The sequence below is a fragment of the Psammomys obesus genome, unplaced genomic scaffold, assembly GCF_907164565.1.
Source record: "Psammomys obesus unplaced genomic scaffold, mPsaObe1.curated_primary_1811, whole genome shotgun sequence".
Taxonomy (NCBI): Eukaryota; Metazoa; Chordata; class Mammalia; order Rodentia; family Muridae; genus Psammomys; species Psammomys obesus.
The window spans coordinates 51,032,530-51,051,295 of NW_026585644.1; the positions used below are offsets into that span (position 1 = coordinate 51,032,530).

Genomic DNA, 18,766 nt, shown 5'->3' on the forward strand with positions numbered 1-18,766 from the left:
CCCAGCACAGAGACAGCTGTTACAAACGGCTCTTCTGAGGCAAGGGCGCTCCCTGTGCAGTGTAGTCGTCTCTGCAGAGTGGAGTGGGCTCCTGGGCCCAGGAGAGCTAGCATGGAGTCCTGGGCCCCATGACAGCATGGAGTCAGTTCCGGGCCCTGGCAATTACATATTTACTCAGCACTGTGATTATGTTTCTTATACTCTCCTGCACACTTAAGCTCTTTGTTTCCAAACGGGCTTGTGACAAGGAAGGATGCTCTTACAAACACAGCTGAATTAATCTGGGGGACCTCAGAGGGCACATGTATTTTGCTATTAATTAGTGGATTCTGGAAGTATACATGCCACGACTCCTACTGGTCCTGGAAACTTTCCAGCCTCCCCAGGGCTTCGTCCTTGTAGACAAATAGTCTACCACTGAGCTGTACCTCATCTTCTGAGCTCTTGCATCTCTCTCCATCCTGTTGTAAGACAATATTAAAAGGACCTATAAACTGGCAAATCCCAACTTTATATCTCAGTTCCAACTTGTCCTGGTTCAGCCTTCCCTATTTCTGTAAACAGCAATGCCATCTTTTTTAATTGTGTAAGGTTTTTCCCCCTGCATGTATTTGTAAGTGCTATATGCAACATAGCATCTGATAGGTCAGAAGTGGGCTGGAGACTAAACCCAGGGCTTTCACACATGCTTGGAAAACATGCTTGAATGGATCTACAGAGCCAGACCCTTACCTTGCTGCTTTATGTTTGCAGCATCTGTCACCATCCGACACTCACTCATTTATTGGCCTATTGCCTATCTCCCATAACCAGAATGTGATAGTAGAAGATCTATGTGCCCACGGCTGTGTTGCTGCAGATTTAAGACTGCGCACACAGAGAACATCCAACAAACACTTCTTGAGTAAATAGATAACCGGCATCAATGTTTTCTGGATGCTGAACTGGAGCAAAAGGGCTGATAAATGTTCCAGGAGATGAAGATGGGTGGTCAGCGTGACACCCTCACCTTGCATCTGTGCCCCGAGATTTCCTGGGCTCTCTGCTTCTAGGCTCTTTCACCCCAAAAAGCATTTGGTGCTGGTCTTGGTGACGCCTGTTGGTTTAAGGTGCAGTCTAGCCACAGGATGCCCTGTGCTTGGAGCATCTTGGTACAGAGCCCAGCAGGAATGTCTGCAAACATCACAGGTGAGCAGAGTGAGGGCAGCCCAGAGGTACTGACTCTGGCGGAATCAAGAAGAAGGGCTTCTCCCAGCAGGCCCTGTGTCCGCTCCCTCCTCCACACTTAGCCCTAGGAGGGGACAGGGTCATGAGTTGATAGAATTCATCAGAGCACCAGGTTGGAGTAGGCATCTGGGGTGCCCTTCAGCCATAAATGGCCATAAAAGCAGAAGTTTTATGGGAAAATATTTAAAAAAAGAAATAAAGCAGGGATTTAAACGAGGGTAAAGGAGATTCTAAGGATAAAGACTCCATGAATTCAGGTCATTGTTACAAGCTGGCTTCTGCTACAACCCAGCCCCAGTACCTTTCTCTCTGCAGAACACAGGAGGCTGCTCCAGAGACACTGGGAGGGAGGAACTCTGAGGAGCCACTATGGGGCAGGGAGCTTCCTCATCTAGCAGCTTCTCCAGGTGCACTGTGGAGAGCTCCAGGCCTGCTATCCTTTGCCCTAGATCTCCATATGTGGTCTTTTTACCCCCGAGATTTATTTTCATATTCTCTCTCTCTTCCTTCCTGCCCCCTCCGTGTGTGTGTGTGTGTGTGTGTGTGTGTGTGTGTGTGTGTCTGATGGTGAATGGATGCACATGAGTACAGGTGCCTGTGGTGGCCAGAAGAGGGCACTGGATCCCTTGGAACTGAAGTTACAAGTTGCAAAAGGCTGTAAACTGCTCATCACCAGTGCTGGAAACGGAAGTCCTCTATGGCCACTTCCAAAAGCGTTCACCAACCTCTAGCTCCTATCAGTGGTTCCTTCCACCCTAATTCCATCCTGTGCCGCTGCATTGCAGTCTATTATTTGAGGGATCTCCCGTGAGCCTGGTAAAGTCCCCACACGAGGTCACTGTGAGAGAGACAGCCTGCACATTCCATCAGCCGAATTGCATAAACTGTCCATTCAAACTGTAGCTACAAAATAGAACACCACAAGCCACTCAGAGCTTACAAAACAATTTACAATGGCAATCCTTTTGGAAGAGTGTGGGATCACACAGTGGGCCAGAGCTAAATATACAAGCTAAGTACATGTCACTCAAAGAATGCATTACTGCTAGAGACACGGAGCTCTTGATAAAGCGAGGGGACAGCTGGCAGTGGGCTGACTTCCATGTTGGTAAACAGCAAAGACAAGTGATTTCACAATTACTTGGTTGTTTCTAGGCAATGGAGATGCTGGTGGTTTATGCCACCTAGCCCGCCTGACTACGTGGCAAGGATGTTCTTGTACAACACTCGGGAACTTACAGTGGCTTCTGCTCCCAGCCTGCACACTTTTGCCTGGCCCTCAAGGTCTGACATCAACACAGTTGCAGGTTGTTGTAACTTGCATGCTTGAGGCAGCCTGCCCTGCCCCTGCTGTGGTTCAGGCCCTCCCGTCCTGTCAGACATCGTGGAAAAGCAAAAGGTCTGGGGTGTGGCTCCTTGGCCCCCATCTGGCTGCTCACTGTGTGATCTCAACCCAGTTACACATTCATACGCGCATGGCTCCATCCTAGAAAGCCCATTAGCTGCCAGGGCCAAAGCTCCACTTCTCACTGCCTCATGTGACCGCCCACCTACCGGAAGAGTCAAGTTCCACTGTGACCACTCCTATTTCACAGGTGTTAGAATGGGACCTGGATGTCATAGCATAGGCCTGTAATCCCAGCATTTAGGAGGCGAAGGTGGGAGGATTAGAAACTCAAGGTCATTTTTGGTTACCTGGTGAGTTCAGGACTGGTCTGGGACACACGAGACCTTCTCTCAAAAGAAAAGAAAAGGAAAGGAGAGACATGCTAGGAGAAGGTAGTTTATTTGCAGCAACGAGGGGTTCAGTGGAGAGGAGAGAGGGATAAGAGACAGTAATGGCAGTGAGTGGGGGTGATCAAAATATATTACACACATGTACAAAATTGTTAAGAAATAAGTAGACACCCCCCCCCACACACACACAAAACCTTGGAATCTTATTCACCCGTTCTGCAAACACCAGGCAGTGGTACTCTCATATTGCATGGAGTGGGTGGGAAATGTGACACGGATTTCTGAAAAGAATGCATGCTGTTAGGGCAGGCAGTAACCGAGTGAGAGGAGACTATAGTTAGGGGCCCAGGAAGGCTCCCTGAGGAGCGACATTTTAGTTCTAGACAATGAGGTCTGACTGCAGTTGAGAAGTTAGGCATCTGTGACTCACAGAGCATTGTGCCCAAGATAAGAAAGTAAATGCTAATGTCCTAATGTCTAAGGTATCCAGCATGGCTTCATCGAATGAGAAAAGGAGAAAGCACGGGCCCTGCAGAAAATGGGGAAGAGCATGATTTTGGGCAGTAAGAATTCACTGGAGTGTTTCAAGCAAGAGAGTGAACTGCCCTGACCTGTGTTTTTAAAGTTCTCTGTTAAGTTGGACCTGGTGGCTCATGACTGTAACCACAGCATGTGGGAGGTGGATGTAGGGGGATCAGAAGTTCACTACACGATGAATTATAGGCCCGCCTGAGCCACATGAGACCCCGCCTCCCCTTTTTAAGATGTCTTTGTTTTTGGAAAACACGCTGTCAAGACGCAGAGGGGAATCTAGGATGGGTTAGGACCCGGCAGTGTCCCACAAGAAGATGCTGCGGGGGGCGTGGGGAGGGTAAGAATGATGGTGAGGGAGACTAGAAGAGGGGGTCGTGACGGGTTCTGTAGGTTGAGCTGGCAAGATTCGATGGTGTATTGGACATGGAAAGTTAGGAATAAAGAATTGGGGTAACTTTGTGGTGTTGGTGACATTTATTGAAATGAAGACTAGGAAAAGAAGAGCTAAGGCGGGAACTAATATTCTGGCCTTTTACATAGCCTTTTTTGTTGTTTTAGAAACCAAATCTTACCACATGTCCCCAGCTGGCCTGGAACTTGCTCTGTAAACCAAGTTCAAGACCTCCTAATCTTCCTGCCTCTACCTCCCAAGTGCTGCCATTGTAGGTGTGCACCCACCAAACCTCGCTTCTATTTTTATTTTTTCCTATTGTGCAGCTATTGGTCATTGCAAGGGTGTAAACAGAACCTGTTGGAGTCGGGTGGAGAAAAGCATTTCTTTAAAGGAGATGTCAAGGAGCCCAGGTCATGGTCCAGGGTGACAGGCAAGGCGCAGAAATAGACTCAGTGAAGGAGCAGGAGCAAGTGATAGAACCACAGAGTTAGAACAAAACCTAAAACCAAGGCGGAGTCCTCAGCATTCCCCACTAGCACTATGCACATAGGCTCAGAGTGAGCTGCTTCCTGATGCGAGATTCCTCATCTTTAAACTGTAGACATGAGTGATGCATACTTGCCGTTCACGCATGGCTCATATAGAGGTTTGTGAGGCCAGTTCTACCCCACAGGCCATTCTCTGCTGGGCAGCCCCATGGCCTGAGTGCTTGCTGCAAGCCTGCTATATGCTCTTCTCAATGGCCCAGCCGGTCTTATGTTTTTATTGCCCATGAATGTAACCCAAGGGACCTAGACTGCTCTAGGCATCAGGGGCTTGCAAGGTGGAGAAGTGGACTCTTTACAGCTGCTGATTTCAAGTTCTGTCCATTTTCACTGTGCTAAGACACGTGGCTCAGAACAGCCCTGCCATGAGTAACTCAAAAACTGGTGTTTTCTTTTACAAAGTGATTTACAAACCATTATCTTTGCTGTCTTTCTTTCCTTCCTTCCCTCTCTCCCTCCCTCCTTTCTTCTCTTCTTCCTCTTCTTTTCTTCTTCCGCTTCTCCTCCTCCTTCTTCTTTTATTTTAACTTTTTTTGTTTGGTTGGTTTTGCTTGAGAAAGGTTCTCACGTGGCTCAGGTGAACCTCAGACTCACTCACTGTGCAGCAACGTGTGACCTTGAACTGACTCTCCTGTCCAGCTTGTCATTTGGTTTGTAAGTGGAGGTTTCACATTCTACTTTTCCTTTAACAGGCATGCAGGTAGACTGGGAAACCCTAACCATTTATTCAATTCAAGAATATTTCTGGAGTCATGTGCCATGTTTGATGCACTGGGGAAAGAAGGGCCAGAGATACAGGGTCTTCACCTCCCAGGAACCCAACATCTGCAAAGGAGACAGATGCTAACCACAGGCTTAGCCCCACAGGGAGGATGTGCCTAACAGGAAGTGTGAGGATGCTGGTGAGCCTGTTGGCAGGGTTGGGCCTGAGGTCCTATATCTGTACTCATGTGGGTAGGGGCTGCTAGACCCTCTTCAGGATTGGCTAACATATCACCTCAGCTTTCTGAGGAAGAGGAGAACCCTCCATGCCTCCCAGTGCTGTTCCCCAGCAAGTACCAACGTGTTTCCTTCTCCCTCAGGCAGGAACTGTCCCTGCAGCATTTCTGGTTGGGTTTAGGATGAGCAGCCAATCAGGCATTCTGAAGGTGCTCAGAATTCAGAGCACTTGGCAGCAGGGGAAGAGATCTCGGCCATTTGGAAAGGCAAAGGGAGAAGAAGGCACACGGGCTGTGATTCAGAGTTTGCGTTGATCTCAACTGTAACTTTCCAGAAAGCTGGGACACCCAATTCCAATAAAAGCTTCCTGGAGTATTTCTGGAGGCATCGTGGAGGTGCTGGGCTGTGTGGGTGGGTGTGGCTTTTCTTGGTTTGTGGAATTATATTTTCTTACGGATTAAAAACTTCCATCAACTTTGAGAGCCAGTGTCCATCTATGTGGGGTGGTCCTGAGCTGGTGAAGGCATGGGCTAGGGATAGAGCTTGAGTGGGAGATCTCATGAGTGAGGGACACAGGTAGGACCAGGGTTAAGACTGGACTCTAAGACAATGGAAGAAACAAGGCCAGAATCGAGTATTCTTGTTCAGGACTGAACTTTTCCCAGCATGCCCAGTGAGGAAGTGTGTGTGGGAGGGGCAATATTGTATATGTGACAGGGCTGAGATTTTGTTTCACCTAGTTTGTTTTCACTCTAGCAATTCTGGCTTGGCCAGGCATCTTTACGTCCAAAAGCCCTCAATCAGGGTCAGAGCAGGACCCATCTGACTCAACAGCCACAAAGACTGCCAGCCAGGGGAGTCCCAGATGATGGAGCCGGCTGCGCAGCGCACACCTGCCAGCTTGTGGCCAGACAGCAGGACCACGTTCAGCTCTAACAGCCACAGGGGTGGGGGTGGGGAAGGAGCCCTGGGGGCGGTCCAGGGTTGTCAGTTACTCACTCACTCACTCACTCACTCACTCACTCACTCACTCACTCACTTCACCCATTCAACATACGTTGGCTAACGGTGTACTTCGTGCCAAGCATCATGTTCCAAGACTGACAGGAACCAGTGTGTGCTTTCATGATCTCTGCACTACTTCATAGTAGTCATTCAGCATAGCAGTGCTGATCTGGCCATGACCTTACTGAGTGCACTAGAAAGGCGGCATTACTAAGACAAAGCTACTGCCCTAATGAAAGAAGGATAAACAACAACAACAAAGGGCTAGGGTATGTGCCAGCATTGCCCACTCCCTATCCTACCCAGCACAAGCTTAGTTAGAGCTGGGGAAGCTGCCACAGACATGAGTAATTAGCACATGTCTGAGGGCTGTAAAGGGCTACGTACCAAAATGGTACCCCGAAGACCATTTTCAATGGGTAGAAAAAAGGAAGAAAGAGAAGGGCTTTCTAGGTGGAGAGAACAGCATGAGCAATGGCCCAGCAGCTTGCTGAAGTGCTTGGAGCAAGTGTGAGGGCTGTGTGGGTAGATGGAAGAGTTGGAGGTGCAATGAGGAAGCCAGAAGTTAAGGCTAGACAAGGGATATACTGACAGACACATGGTTTCTACATTGCCTAACAGCAGGCCACGGCTTACCCTTAGGCTGTGACCTTGAGCAGACTCTTGTACCAAGCCTTCCGAGACATCACCATGCTTGCCTGCTTGTGGCCTCCTCCTAGAGAGGCGTGGGCTGTGATGGATGGAGCAGGCAGCCCTTGCTTCAGCAAAGCAGTGGAGGCTAGCACAGCACAGCCAGATTATAGACTTCCTGCCTTCGGCTTCCTTCCCCTCGCCTTCCATCTCCCACAATGGGCAGACCCAAGGCTGGGCTATGGGTCACACCCATTCCTGTGTGCGGTAGGGCATAAGTCAGGAACAGCAGATAAGATCCTGGGCAGTTAGGACCCCGGATTCCCATTCTGTCCAGACTGACTTGCATAATGATTGGCACTCAACCTCTTTTATCTTGCTGCTATATCCACAAAATAAATTTTTTTTCTTGGTTCAAAGGATTTGAGGATGTTCTGGGAAAACATAATGAAAATGTGCATGATAAACTGGCCAGAAGAGATATGACAGGGAGGGGAGTCAGCCAACGTGATGATGAGATGACGCTTTGGTCCTTCCCTCAATCCCAGAATACAGGCTCTTCTACTGGCATAGTCTGGAGAGAGGAGCTTGGGAATCATTCTCCATCAGGCCCTACCCAGTGATCTTGTTACCAGATCCACCCAGGAAACAGGGTAGGACCTACCTGGGCCAGATTTTTTTTTTTTTTTTTGAGACAGGGTTTCTCTGTGTAGCTCTCACTCTGTAAACCAGGCTGGCCTCAAGCTCACAAAGATCTCACTGCCTCTGCCTCCAAGCGTGTGCTGGGATAACAGGCATGTGCCATCACACCTGGCTTCATGTTTTTCTCTGTTACTTTCAGTACCACAAACTTCTGCGACTGAGTACTGCTGAGGAAGAGGAAGGAGGAAAGAACAGGGCTGCGGGCACCTCTGTGGAGGCTGGAGGCAGAAAAGCCAGGGGTTCAATCACTTAGGCCTTTGGCAGATCAGTGTGGAATGATTAAGACACTTGATGGGGCCTGGAATGCACTCAGTTGGCAGAGTGCATGCCTAGCAGTCACGGAGCCCCAGATTTGACCCCTAGCACCCCATAAAATGGGTCAGAGTTGGCACATGTCTGCAATCCTAATACTTGGCTAATAAAAGTAGAAAGATTTTGAATTCAGGGTCATACTGGGTTAGCAAATCCAAGACTAGCCTAGACTACATAAGGCCCTGTCTCAAAAAACACATAAGTAAATGAGTAAATAAAAAAATAAGTATATAAAACTCTAGCTAAGTATGCTTAAAGAAAAAAAGTGTTTTAAAGAACACCTTTCTAATCCCAGTATTTGGAAGGTAGAGGCAGAAGGATCAAGTGGTCAAGGTCATCCTCAAGTTTAAGGCCAGGGTAAGCTACACAGGATCCTGCCTCTAAAGCAAATGAAACCAAATCATGACAATGGTTATATAACAGCACAGGACCGTAGCATGCCTTGGAGACAGAGGCCATCTCAGAGTGGTGTGGCAGAGATCCAAAGGGCCCTGCACAGAGTGGTGAGGCCAGGGGAGCTTCAAGGGCAGCCCAGGGCTCACCAACAAAGCCTGGCCAGCTCTGGAAAGCTGCTATTGTTGTGGACTCATCAGGCATGCACACAGGATGAGCCCTTTCAACCTTTAGAGCAGCTCATGAGCAAGAACCCTTTCCTTTTATTTTTGGTATGTGTGCTGGCTGGTTTTATGTCAACTTGGCACAAGCTAGAGTCATCTGAGAGGAGGAAGCATTAATTGAGAAAATGCCTCCAAAAGATCAGGCCATACACAAGTCTGTAGAACATTTTCTTAATTAGTGATTAATGGGGGAGGGCTCAGCCCACTGTGGGCAGTACCATCCCTAGGCTGGTGGTCCTGGGTTCTATAAGGAAGTGGGCTGAGCAAGCCATGGGAAGCCAGTCAGTAAGCAGCACTCCTTTGTGGTCTCTGCATCAGCTCCTGCCTCCAGGTTCCGGTCCTGTTTAAGTTCCTGTCTTGACTTCTCTTGATGATGAACTATGATGTGGAAGTATAAGCCAAACAAACCCTCTCCTCTCTAATTTGCATTGGTCATGGTATTTTAACATAGCAATAGTAGTCTTAAGACAGAAATTGGTACCAGGAGCGGGATATTGCTGTGACAGACCTGACCATATGTTTTTGGGAAGATTGTGGATGGACTTTGGAACTTTGGGCTAGAATAGCCATTGAAAGTTCAAACCTTGGTGAGCTGTTCTGTCTGAGCGTGGAAGATAAGAATGTTAAGAGAAATAAAAGATGGAGGCCTGACTTGCAAAGTTCCAGAGAGAAGTTTGAGAGTCACTTAAAGATTCTATCAGGGTCATTGCATATTGTGAATTAAGAATCTAGTCAGCTGGGACTGAAGAATCAGCCACTGAAGTAAAACCTTTGTGTTACTGGGACAATTGATGCTGGTTAGCTGGAGCTGAGAAAATAGTGGTGTTTAAGAAGAGAACAGCATCACTAGTGAAATCTGGAAAATATTTCCTTAGAGTAAGCACACAAAAGCTGTTTCAGAGGTGTCCAAGGTTGTACCTCACTCTGGCAGCTGAACTTGGTGTATAAAGTCACCGGCTGGTACTGGTTTTGAAGGCATGAATGGGTCACGGAGAACAGCTGAGGCCTTGTACTGAGAGGCCAGGAGAGGCCACTGCTGAAGGTGCAGCCTCAGTTGAGGCTTGGCACCATGAAGAGAGCCTATGAGAGGCTATGAGAGGTGAAAGTGAACCCAAATTGCAGCAGAGGACCCCAGTGTTTTGGAGATGCGAGCACCAAGAAAAACAGCAGTGAAGTGGAGCCATCCCAAGTCAAGCTGTGTGCCACAGAGGGCGGAGTCAGAGACTTGACATGGGAGAGGGTTCCAGATGTCGTTGGACACTGAGTTATTTACACAGTTGGAGTTTGGTTTTGTTTTGATTTGATTATGACTGTACCTTGGTTCTTCCCTCAGAAAGTAAGAAAGTATTTAGCCTATTTTTCATTTTTATAGAAAGCCTGCAGTTGAGAGACATTAGATTTTAAAAGACTTTGGATTTTAAAGAGACCTAATTTTAATTGTTTGAATTTTGAAAAGCTGTGGACCTTTGTAAGTTTGCAGAATGTTTTCTCTTGTGATGTCTTTATTAATGTGTAGTCTCGGGGATGAATAAGAAAGGGAAGTTATGGCTTAACAGCAATTCGTTTGTGTGTCAAGCTGACAAAGGGTTAGTTGTGCTGGCTGGTTCTATATCAGCTTGATACAAGCTAAAGTCATTGGATAAGGAATGCCTCCATAAGAGAAGGCTGCAGGCGAGCCTAAAAAGATTTCCCTTAATGAGTGAGTGATGTGGGAGGGCCCAGCCCATTGTGGGACCTAAGCATCCAAGCGCCAGCATGGGTGAGGCCCAAGGAGCATCAGTCTCCTTCTTTGCCCTCCACCAGCACCTTTAGCACTGTGGTTTGGCTTTTCTCAGTCCTGGAGAAAGTGAGAGGCTCCTGTAGCTTCACGGTCTCCCATCCTCTACTTCTGCTCCAGGGGGAAGTCTACCTCTGTGAAGATCTGATTCAGGAGCCTCCCAGTGCGGACTCCCTGGGCTCCCTATACATTTTGGTTGCTAGCCCATGTACTGATTCCAGAACCTGGTATCAGTGGCACTGGACAGAGGTAAGGGGAAGGGCCAAGCACTCAGAGAAGACCTGTGGCTGGGACAACCCCAGGAACAGACCAATGACTAAAGGCCTTTGGCTGTCTCCTAGCTTCTCCTAAGATGATCAGTCTGCAAGGCAAGGGTAGTCCTACTCTTGACTCCAAACACATACTAAAGGCTGTGATCAGCACTTTCAGATCAGGGAGTTGTACAGTCTTCTTTTTTATGTGGAGTTGAGCACACACTGTTCTAGAAGCCTAGGTACCAACTTGGGAAAACTTCAGCCTGATTCAGCCCTTGACTTCTCATTTGAGCAGTGTATGCGAGAACATACAAGAACCTTATCCTTCTCCCCTTCCTCCCTTCCTCCCTGTCCCTTTCTCTCTGTGAGCACGAGTGTGCAAGAGTGGCAACATCTACTTCAGCAATTCTGACAAAACTTTTCTAAAGCTTGAGTTTTCAGTGCTCATTAGTCTTGCTGTGAATCTTCAGGGAACACATGCCCTCCGCCCCCGTCCCGGGGCCTTGTGTAAGAGGAGGAATACATTTAACTTGGCTTCTATTGGACTAGTCTGGGAAGAGCTCTAGGGCTCCTCAAAGACTTCAAGGGCCAAGTGTAATATTTTGTGTTGCAATCCTAGCACTTGGGAAACGAGTTCTAAGGCAGCCTAGGACATATGGTAAGTTGCAGCTAGCCTGGGATACATAGCAAGACTCTGTTTTAAGGGGAGGAAAGAGAGAGACAGAAATGTTTCAGATAGTAGATGGCATCTGTGGGGTGCTCTAGAGCTTGGGGTTCTTTCCTTGTTCTCCAGTCAGCACAGCTCTGCTACAGTCTATAATGGGTTGTTGACTTTTGTTTACAAAATGTTCTTCTAAATGGTTAGGGAAAGTTCTAGATCTCTTCGTGGTACGTCCAGCTACAGAACTTAAGGATGTGCCTTTGCTCCATTTGGCGCAGCTCTGAGCCACTTAAGACTGGGGTCCATGGTCAGAGTCAGCACTAAGTGGAAGGATGCTCATGATCAGCTGGCTGAGACTTGGAACAGTGACAAACCATTCCCTCAGAGACAGGAACGATGAGGGCCCAGATGTTCCTCCCGTCTTAGTCTTTGACAACCTGCAGCTGTCCCCATCTGTTTCTCCCTGTCTTTCTCCTTTCAACCAATGCTTCCCATAGGAAGCAGCAGTGGAGGCTGAAGATGCCTAGTTCAGCAGGATCTTGGAGAAAATCAAGTATATATGTGGCCTGTATCCATGGAGCAATTAGTGGATGGCTGTGCAACCTCCGTGAGGTTTTATAGAAGCCAGCAGCTCACCTCAGGAAAAAGCCAACAATTCCCCCCTCCAAGATGGCTGGCCAGAAGCTGTGAAGACAGCAGCACCTGCTGACTCAGCGACTTCACACACAGCACCCACTGACTCAGCAGTTTCAGTGCCGGAGACTCACCCTGAAGAGATGCTCTCCAGAAGGAACAGGCCATATGCATGAAGTTGCTCATTGTGGCATTACTCAAAATAGCCCAGACTGGGAACCACCCAGCCAGCCTGCAGTAAGGAAGCATCAACTACAAAGAATAGTATGCACCTATCAAAAGCCACGTGTGCAGGCCAAGAGGAAACATGGACATGACATTGATGATACAACAGGGGGAAATAGTGCCTCCCTCGTCAGTTAGGACCTACAGACAGAAGAGCTATGTCGGTGCAGTGCTGTGTTAGAGTGACTTGTTCTCTGAATCACTCAAACAATTGCTCTTTACTGTGGCCCGGGTCAGGGTATGAAAGGAGAGAGGGAACATAGGAATGTATTTCCTGTTCATCAACAGCTTTAAATCCAATATATGTTTTCCCCAGTATCCTTCAATTCTGTTACAGTATCACTTTCCAATAAAAACCAGTCAATGAAAGAAGTGAGAGAAGGCATTCCCCTTCTTCTGGGACACATATGTCATGTCAGGTGTCAAAGCCACCTCCAGCTACATTACATACATGTTAGAAGAAACCCAAACAAATTATGGTAGTGACATCTTGGTCTTATAATGCCTTAGTGTCCTCTGCAGCAAAAGCACTTTTGAAAAATCCATTTTTTAAAGGAGGGGGGTGGTGGAGTTAGGACTTGTTACTAATCTCGTGGCCGAATAATTAAGTATACCTAATTCCGAAAGCAGCAAGCTAAATTATGCAGTGCCAAAAGCGACAACTCTGGTACCTACACCATATCGTCTCTACGGGCATGATTTTAGCTTTGCAGCTAAAAATCTCTGCCAGGAAACCTAATAGAAGGAAGCAAAAATATTTCTGTTTCGATTGAGCTGCCATTTGAGAAAGACTTTTAAAGATGTTCTTCTGTATGTGTAAATCTGACAGCAGATGCATAATTAAAGCCCCAAGGGAGAGCTTCCTTTTAATCTTTTCAAAGCAAACCAATAAAACATCCTTTAAGATGTGAGATGATGGATTAATACTCTTTGGGCTGTTCTGAGTTTCTCCAAGCCGGAGTGCTGCTGTTAAGAACTCAGCCAGGAACTAGAGGAGCCAGAGCTGCTGTCATCATTGTTTGTTCATCTGACCCAGACACTGAAGATAATGATGCGCCAAAGGCCACACTTGCATCTGCCACGAGTGCTGTTGTTTTTGGTGTTTGCTAAATGGAGGAATGCAGACACAAACATGTTCACATTAAAATAAACTTAGTTCCAACCCCCTAGGAAATATGTCACAGAGGGTAAATGGGAGAAGTAGTAATTACCCAGGGTCTCAGATCTGTATGAGCAATCAGGATGAATAATTTAGAGTATAAAGTGGACTTTTAAAATATCTTGCTTGAGCTACTCAGAGAGACTTGGTAGAGCCTGCTGAGTAATTGCAGGCACATTTCCCCATAGGGTCTGTGCTGTGTGAACATGTGTGTGTTTACACAGTTGCAAAGTGCCCAGCTCAGGAGATGGGGCTCCTTTCAAGCCAAATGTCAGGACAAATATTCCCTGCCACTCTGATGTTCCATCTGACCTTGAATACACATGGCCAGAGTGAAGTTTCCCCTGTGCTGCCTACTGTTAAAGGCCAGTTCCTGTTCTTTTTGTTGCTGCCCAGGAATGCATGCTATTGAGAGAGAAAGCTCTAGGACCACTCTTCAACACAGTGTCCCCTGCTTGCTGGTGCCTGTCTCGACTTTCTGTAGTTTTATTGGCTCTTGCCTATCCAGCCATTTAAGGCCCCACAGCTGCCTCTAGCTCATCTGCCTGTAACATCTGTGCTATCCTTCAAGTTTTCTGTACTTAATCAGTTTCTGGCCTGACAATTAAACTAGTCCCTGCCTTAGTGTCAGATTTGTGCATACACACACACACACACACACATACACACACACACACACACTGAGAGAGAGAGAGAGAGAGAGAGAGAGAGAGAGAGAGAGAGAAACAGAGATTCACATCGTTAATATTTCAGTTTCACCCAAGGATATTCCCACTGCTATATGCATGGAATTACTGTAATACACACCACACAAATTCAGCTCTGAATTGAGGTGAATCCCTCATTAACTGTATAAATCTCCTAACACTATACCACACAGACTTGACAACGTTCTCTTTTTTGTTCTGGTCATCTTTAGTGAGGATGGCTAACATTCACTGTATCTCAGCTGCCCATGTTGGAATATGCTTAAACCCCTGGCATGTAGAACAAAGGTTGACCTTTCAAAACATTGCACTGGGCTGGAGCACACAGTTCTTCATAGTTATTAAGTGAATGAAGGGTTGTCTATACCAAAACTATACAGATCGTTTATCTGAGCCAGAGAAATAACAACAAAAGAAATACTCTATTTTTAAGCAGGATACAAACCTGGACACGTGAATTCTACATCGATGCATGAACCACACGCCATGTGATAGCTGATCAAGTGAAACCCAGAATGTGATAGTTTCCTCTTTCCCGGATGAAGGGGCAGACTAGAGAAGCCTGACTGAGCTCTGGTTCCCTGTGTGATTGCATCCATAAATACATAAGTAATAATAACAACTGGACATTTCAAGGGAGGGAAGTATCTAAGCAGGAAATACACGGACACATGTAGCTCTTCACAGAGACGGCTGAGGGGATGATCATGCTGATAACTCAGTAGAACTTGTTTGACTACCTTATCAGGACCAGTTTAAATCACTGTGTTGAACCAGGCAGGCAGCTTGCAGAGACTACTCAAATGGCAGGGATAGATCCACATCATTAATATTTTAGTTTCACACAAGGACATTCCCATTGCTATATGCATGGAATTACTGTAATACACACCACACAAACTCAGCTCTGAATTGAGGTGAGCCCCTCACTAACTGTGTATAGATCTCCTAACACCATACCACACAGGCTTTTACTGGCCCTGAAGCTGGCCAGTTCCATCCTGAGCCGTCCACAGCTGGTGTTAATTTTCCCCGGCAGATCTTAGAAGCAACATGCTAGGTCATTCATAACTCAGCCATACCGTGTAGCCTGTCCACACTGCCTGCCTACGTCTAAAACCACAAGTCAAGAGAGTACACAGTTCCATCCCACGTGACTAACAGACAGACAATCCTGACAGTAGACTAAAGACTGAAGCATGGAACAGTTTCCAAATAAGCTGGCTTGATGTTGTCCACAGAGCTGAGAGAGAATCACTGCTTCTGAGGGGACAGTGTGGCTCATGAAAGACACACAGCGAGCACAGGTCGCAGAATAAGGTCTCCGGATGGATTCACAGCCTGTATGGGAAGAGAGCGCTGGCAACAGCTTCTGCTCTTTTGCAGCTACATTAGTAGGCTAGAGCGTGTCACTGGGAAGAAGATACTGTGACATGACATGCTCACAGGTGTACCTCTAGGTAGAAGAAGCAACAGGGAGTGTTTACAAGAAGAGTACATGCTAACAATGAACTATAAACACATGATGTCATCCTCCAAGATTAAGCATCCTTAGTACTTTTAAGCACTTAAAAAAATCCTCTAGTTGCTATAGCAACTCGATGTAGCTCTTAAAAGGGGATTTTTGAGGGGGTCGTTTTATATCTTCAATCACCATAACAACATGATATATTTTTAAAGGGTATTTTTATCTAATTTGTATAGACTTTGGACTCAGTCCGTATTTGTCTTTTCTATTTAAAATAATCAGATCAAGCATGACACAGGAGAAAACGATTGGAGGCAAGGAAGCACCTTCACAGACTATACATACAAACACGGAGCGAAATGCAGAGAGATCTTTCCCTCTGTGCACATCCTGAATGAACCTGCTGCCTCTCTTCAGCCTCCAGGCAGCAGTAGGGAAGTAGTTCGTGGCCAGTGCTCTGAACTGACACGAGGAAATGATGTTTATAAAATTCCTCACTTCTCAGCCCTGAAAGCACAGCCCCTTTCTTCCAAATTTCATCAGCAGAAGAGGAGGTTTTGGGGCGACTACTGTGACCAGCAAGTACTGCTGCAACCCTGAGATGCAAAACAGGAGTGAGTGAGACATGACCAAGCCTCGTCAAAGTCTGTATCCTCTGCCCTCTGCACAGCTAATTTAAATGGGGGGGGGGGAGGTGTCTGTTTTACATGATGCCAAGCGCCTAGGAAGAGGCGTGGGTGAGAGGGGCTGGAGACTCACTCTCCAGGGAGAATACCGGGGGACTTCAGTCCGGCTGAGAAGGAGGGTTGTGGTCTCAAGAGTCTGCCCATTTCCCCCGAGGTTACGAAAAGTGAGCTGTTTGGTATAAAAAGTAGAACGTAAAGGCGACCAACCCCAGTTTGTCCTTTGGCACCACTATTGGTCGAAAAGGGGGAACAAAGACAAGAGGTCAAGAACTTGGAGAAGTTAGGGGTGTAGGAAGTGGAAACGCGAGGCGAATGGTGTGAAGCGGTTAAGCGGAAGGCTGGCTTGTGAATAACGGACTTTACTTTGAGGGGGGTGGGGCAGGAGCAGAGAACGCGAAGAGGAAATTAAAACACTGAGAGTGGACGGGGAAATGGTTGTTTTGTAACACACCAAGGCCCGGGCGGGGTGGGAACTAGCAGCCGTTGACATGAGTTCTCACAAACCCTCTTACGGAGGAGCAGAGCCTGGACATGGAGCCCTCAAAGCGCTTGGCGCCTGGCTGACAACACAGTCCGCTGTGAGTGACAGCTGGTGAGAGCTAGAGATGGTCGGCTCGGGCCACCTCTCGCTCCGAACGCAGGAAAGAGGGGTAGGAGGACGGGAGGACGGGAGGACGGAGACAAAAGTAGGCAAAGAGTATCAGAATGTTAGGGAGGAGCCGGGGGACGCGGGCCCGGGCTTCGATCGGTGGAAAGGGCAGCGAGTGACAGGAGTGCAGAGGGAAGACGCGCGGGGCGCGCCGCTCACCTATGGTCGACACCACGGTGCCCACGAAGTAGAAGGCTCCGGGGAAGTCCCAGCGCGGACGCAGCGCGTCGGCGCGGACCCCGGCGGCCAGCGCGGCCTCGTAGTGCCGGAGGAAGGCGCGCAGCTCGGGCTCCGCCACGCCGTGCGCCGCGCTGAAGTTGCGCAGCGTGGCGCCCCAGCGCGCCCGCGCCTCCGCCTCGCCCGGGCTCTCGAGCGCGGAGAAGACGGTGGCGCCCGCCACCAGGTAGAGGCCGATGAGCGCGGCCAGGAGCACGAAGCGGCCGGTGTCCTCGTTGAGGTGCGAGCGGCGGCAGCAGCAGCAGCAGCAGGAGGGGCGCGGCAGGCGGCGGCGGCAGCGGCGGGGCGGGGGCCGGGGGCTGCGGGAGGACATGGTCCGCAGCTCAGCCCCGGGGCTGGGGCGGCGCTCGGAGCCGGGGCCGTGACATCCCCGCCGCAGGAGCAGGAGCGTGAGGATGGTGGACCGAGGTCGGGGGCCGCGCCGGAGCCCCTCCGCAGCCTCCCGGAGACCGGGACGGCGGGGCGCCTCCGCCTCCTGCCGGGCGTTCAGGCCACGCACGGGGCGCGCGGCCCAGCGGGCACCTGGGCTGGAGCGCTTCTCCCCGCGCCCCGACGCCTTACCGCCTCCCGCGGCTCCTCACCGGCTGCCCTCGGGCTCCGGGCCCCGAAGCTAGGCCAGCGCCGCCCGGTGGCCGGAGTCCACGGGGCCCCGGGCCGCATACTCCACTCAGGACAGGCCGCGGGCTGTGGGCAGGTCGAACCGTGCAGTCCAGACGCCTAGGATCGGAACCCGGTGGCAGGGCACAGAGAGAGTCCCCTGGGGCGTCCCATGAGGCTGCTGGGGACCGGTGGCGCCTGGGTGTAGGGTGCGCGGCCAGTCCTGTTTCACCCTGTAATTGAGCTGGCGGTGCTGGCTTCGGAGCCTTAGAGGCGAGCTGAGCCCTCCGGGAAAGCGCTCCCTTCCCTTCCCTGCTACCGCCGGAGAGCTACCCGGCACGGAGAGGCGGAGTCATCCGAGCCTGGGGCGGGGTGTTGGGGAGGGGTGAGTGAAGAAGGGAGGAAGGGGTGGAGAGTTGGGCTGTTGAGCCTCCAGGTCGCTCTAGCGACACCAGTGCGCCCCAGCGGAGCAGGTGTCCCACTGCCGTGCTGGCTGGCAGCGCGCTAGACAACCGGGTCCTTCCTTCCCTGCGCTTGGGCTCCGGAATCTCTTCCTCTCTCAAGCCACGGGGAAACTTTGTTCAACTTGGTGCTTTGAGGGCTCAGAGGCTGGGAGCCATCGGAAACCAAACCCGGCTTCGATTCTTGGGCTCTAGCCTGAAGTTTAAGTTCCCTTTGCTCACCCGTTTGTTCCCGGATCCAACCTCAGCGCCAGGACTCCGGCGGAGTTCTCTGGGTGTAGCCGGCTCGGGAACCGAGGACAGGCGGGGGCTCCGCGCTCCGACGCGGCGGGAACCAGGGCGCCTGCTCCCGCTCCGAAGCGAGCGGCCGGCCGGCGTCAGCACCGCGGACAGCGCGTCGGTGCCGCAGCCCGCGGGTGGGAGGCTCCAGGCTGCGGGGTCCCGCCACCGGGGGCCAGGCTCCTCACCCGGCGCCGCGGTGCTCCCCAGACCCTCCTTCTTTCCCCTTCTACCTCCGGAGAGTCCCCCACCCCACCCTGACGCAGGTGCGGTCGCCGAAACAGCGAGTCGCCGGGTTGCGGACGCTGCGGAACAGGAACAGGAGGAGGAG

General features: G+C 49.7%; 1 protein-coding gene across 1 annotated transcript in view; it reads right to left on the reverse strand.

Annotated features, from left to right (window-relative positions):
• Positions 1 to 17,470, reverse strand: part of Kcnk12 (potassium two pore domain channel subfamily K member 12) — a 38,461-nt gene extending 20,991 nt beyond the window's left edge. Inside the window, exon 1 of the mRNA XM_055619471.1 lies at positions 17,021 to 17,470. Coding sequence (XP_055475446.1) covers positions 17,021 to 17,411 — 391 coding nt within the window. The 5' untranslated portion in view covers positions 17,412 to 17,470. The remainder of the gene's footprint in view (positions 1 to 17,020) is intronic.
• Between the last annotated feature and the right edge of the window lie 1,296 nt (positions 17,471 to 18,766).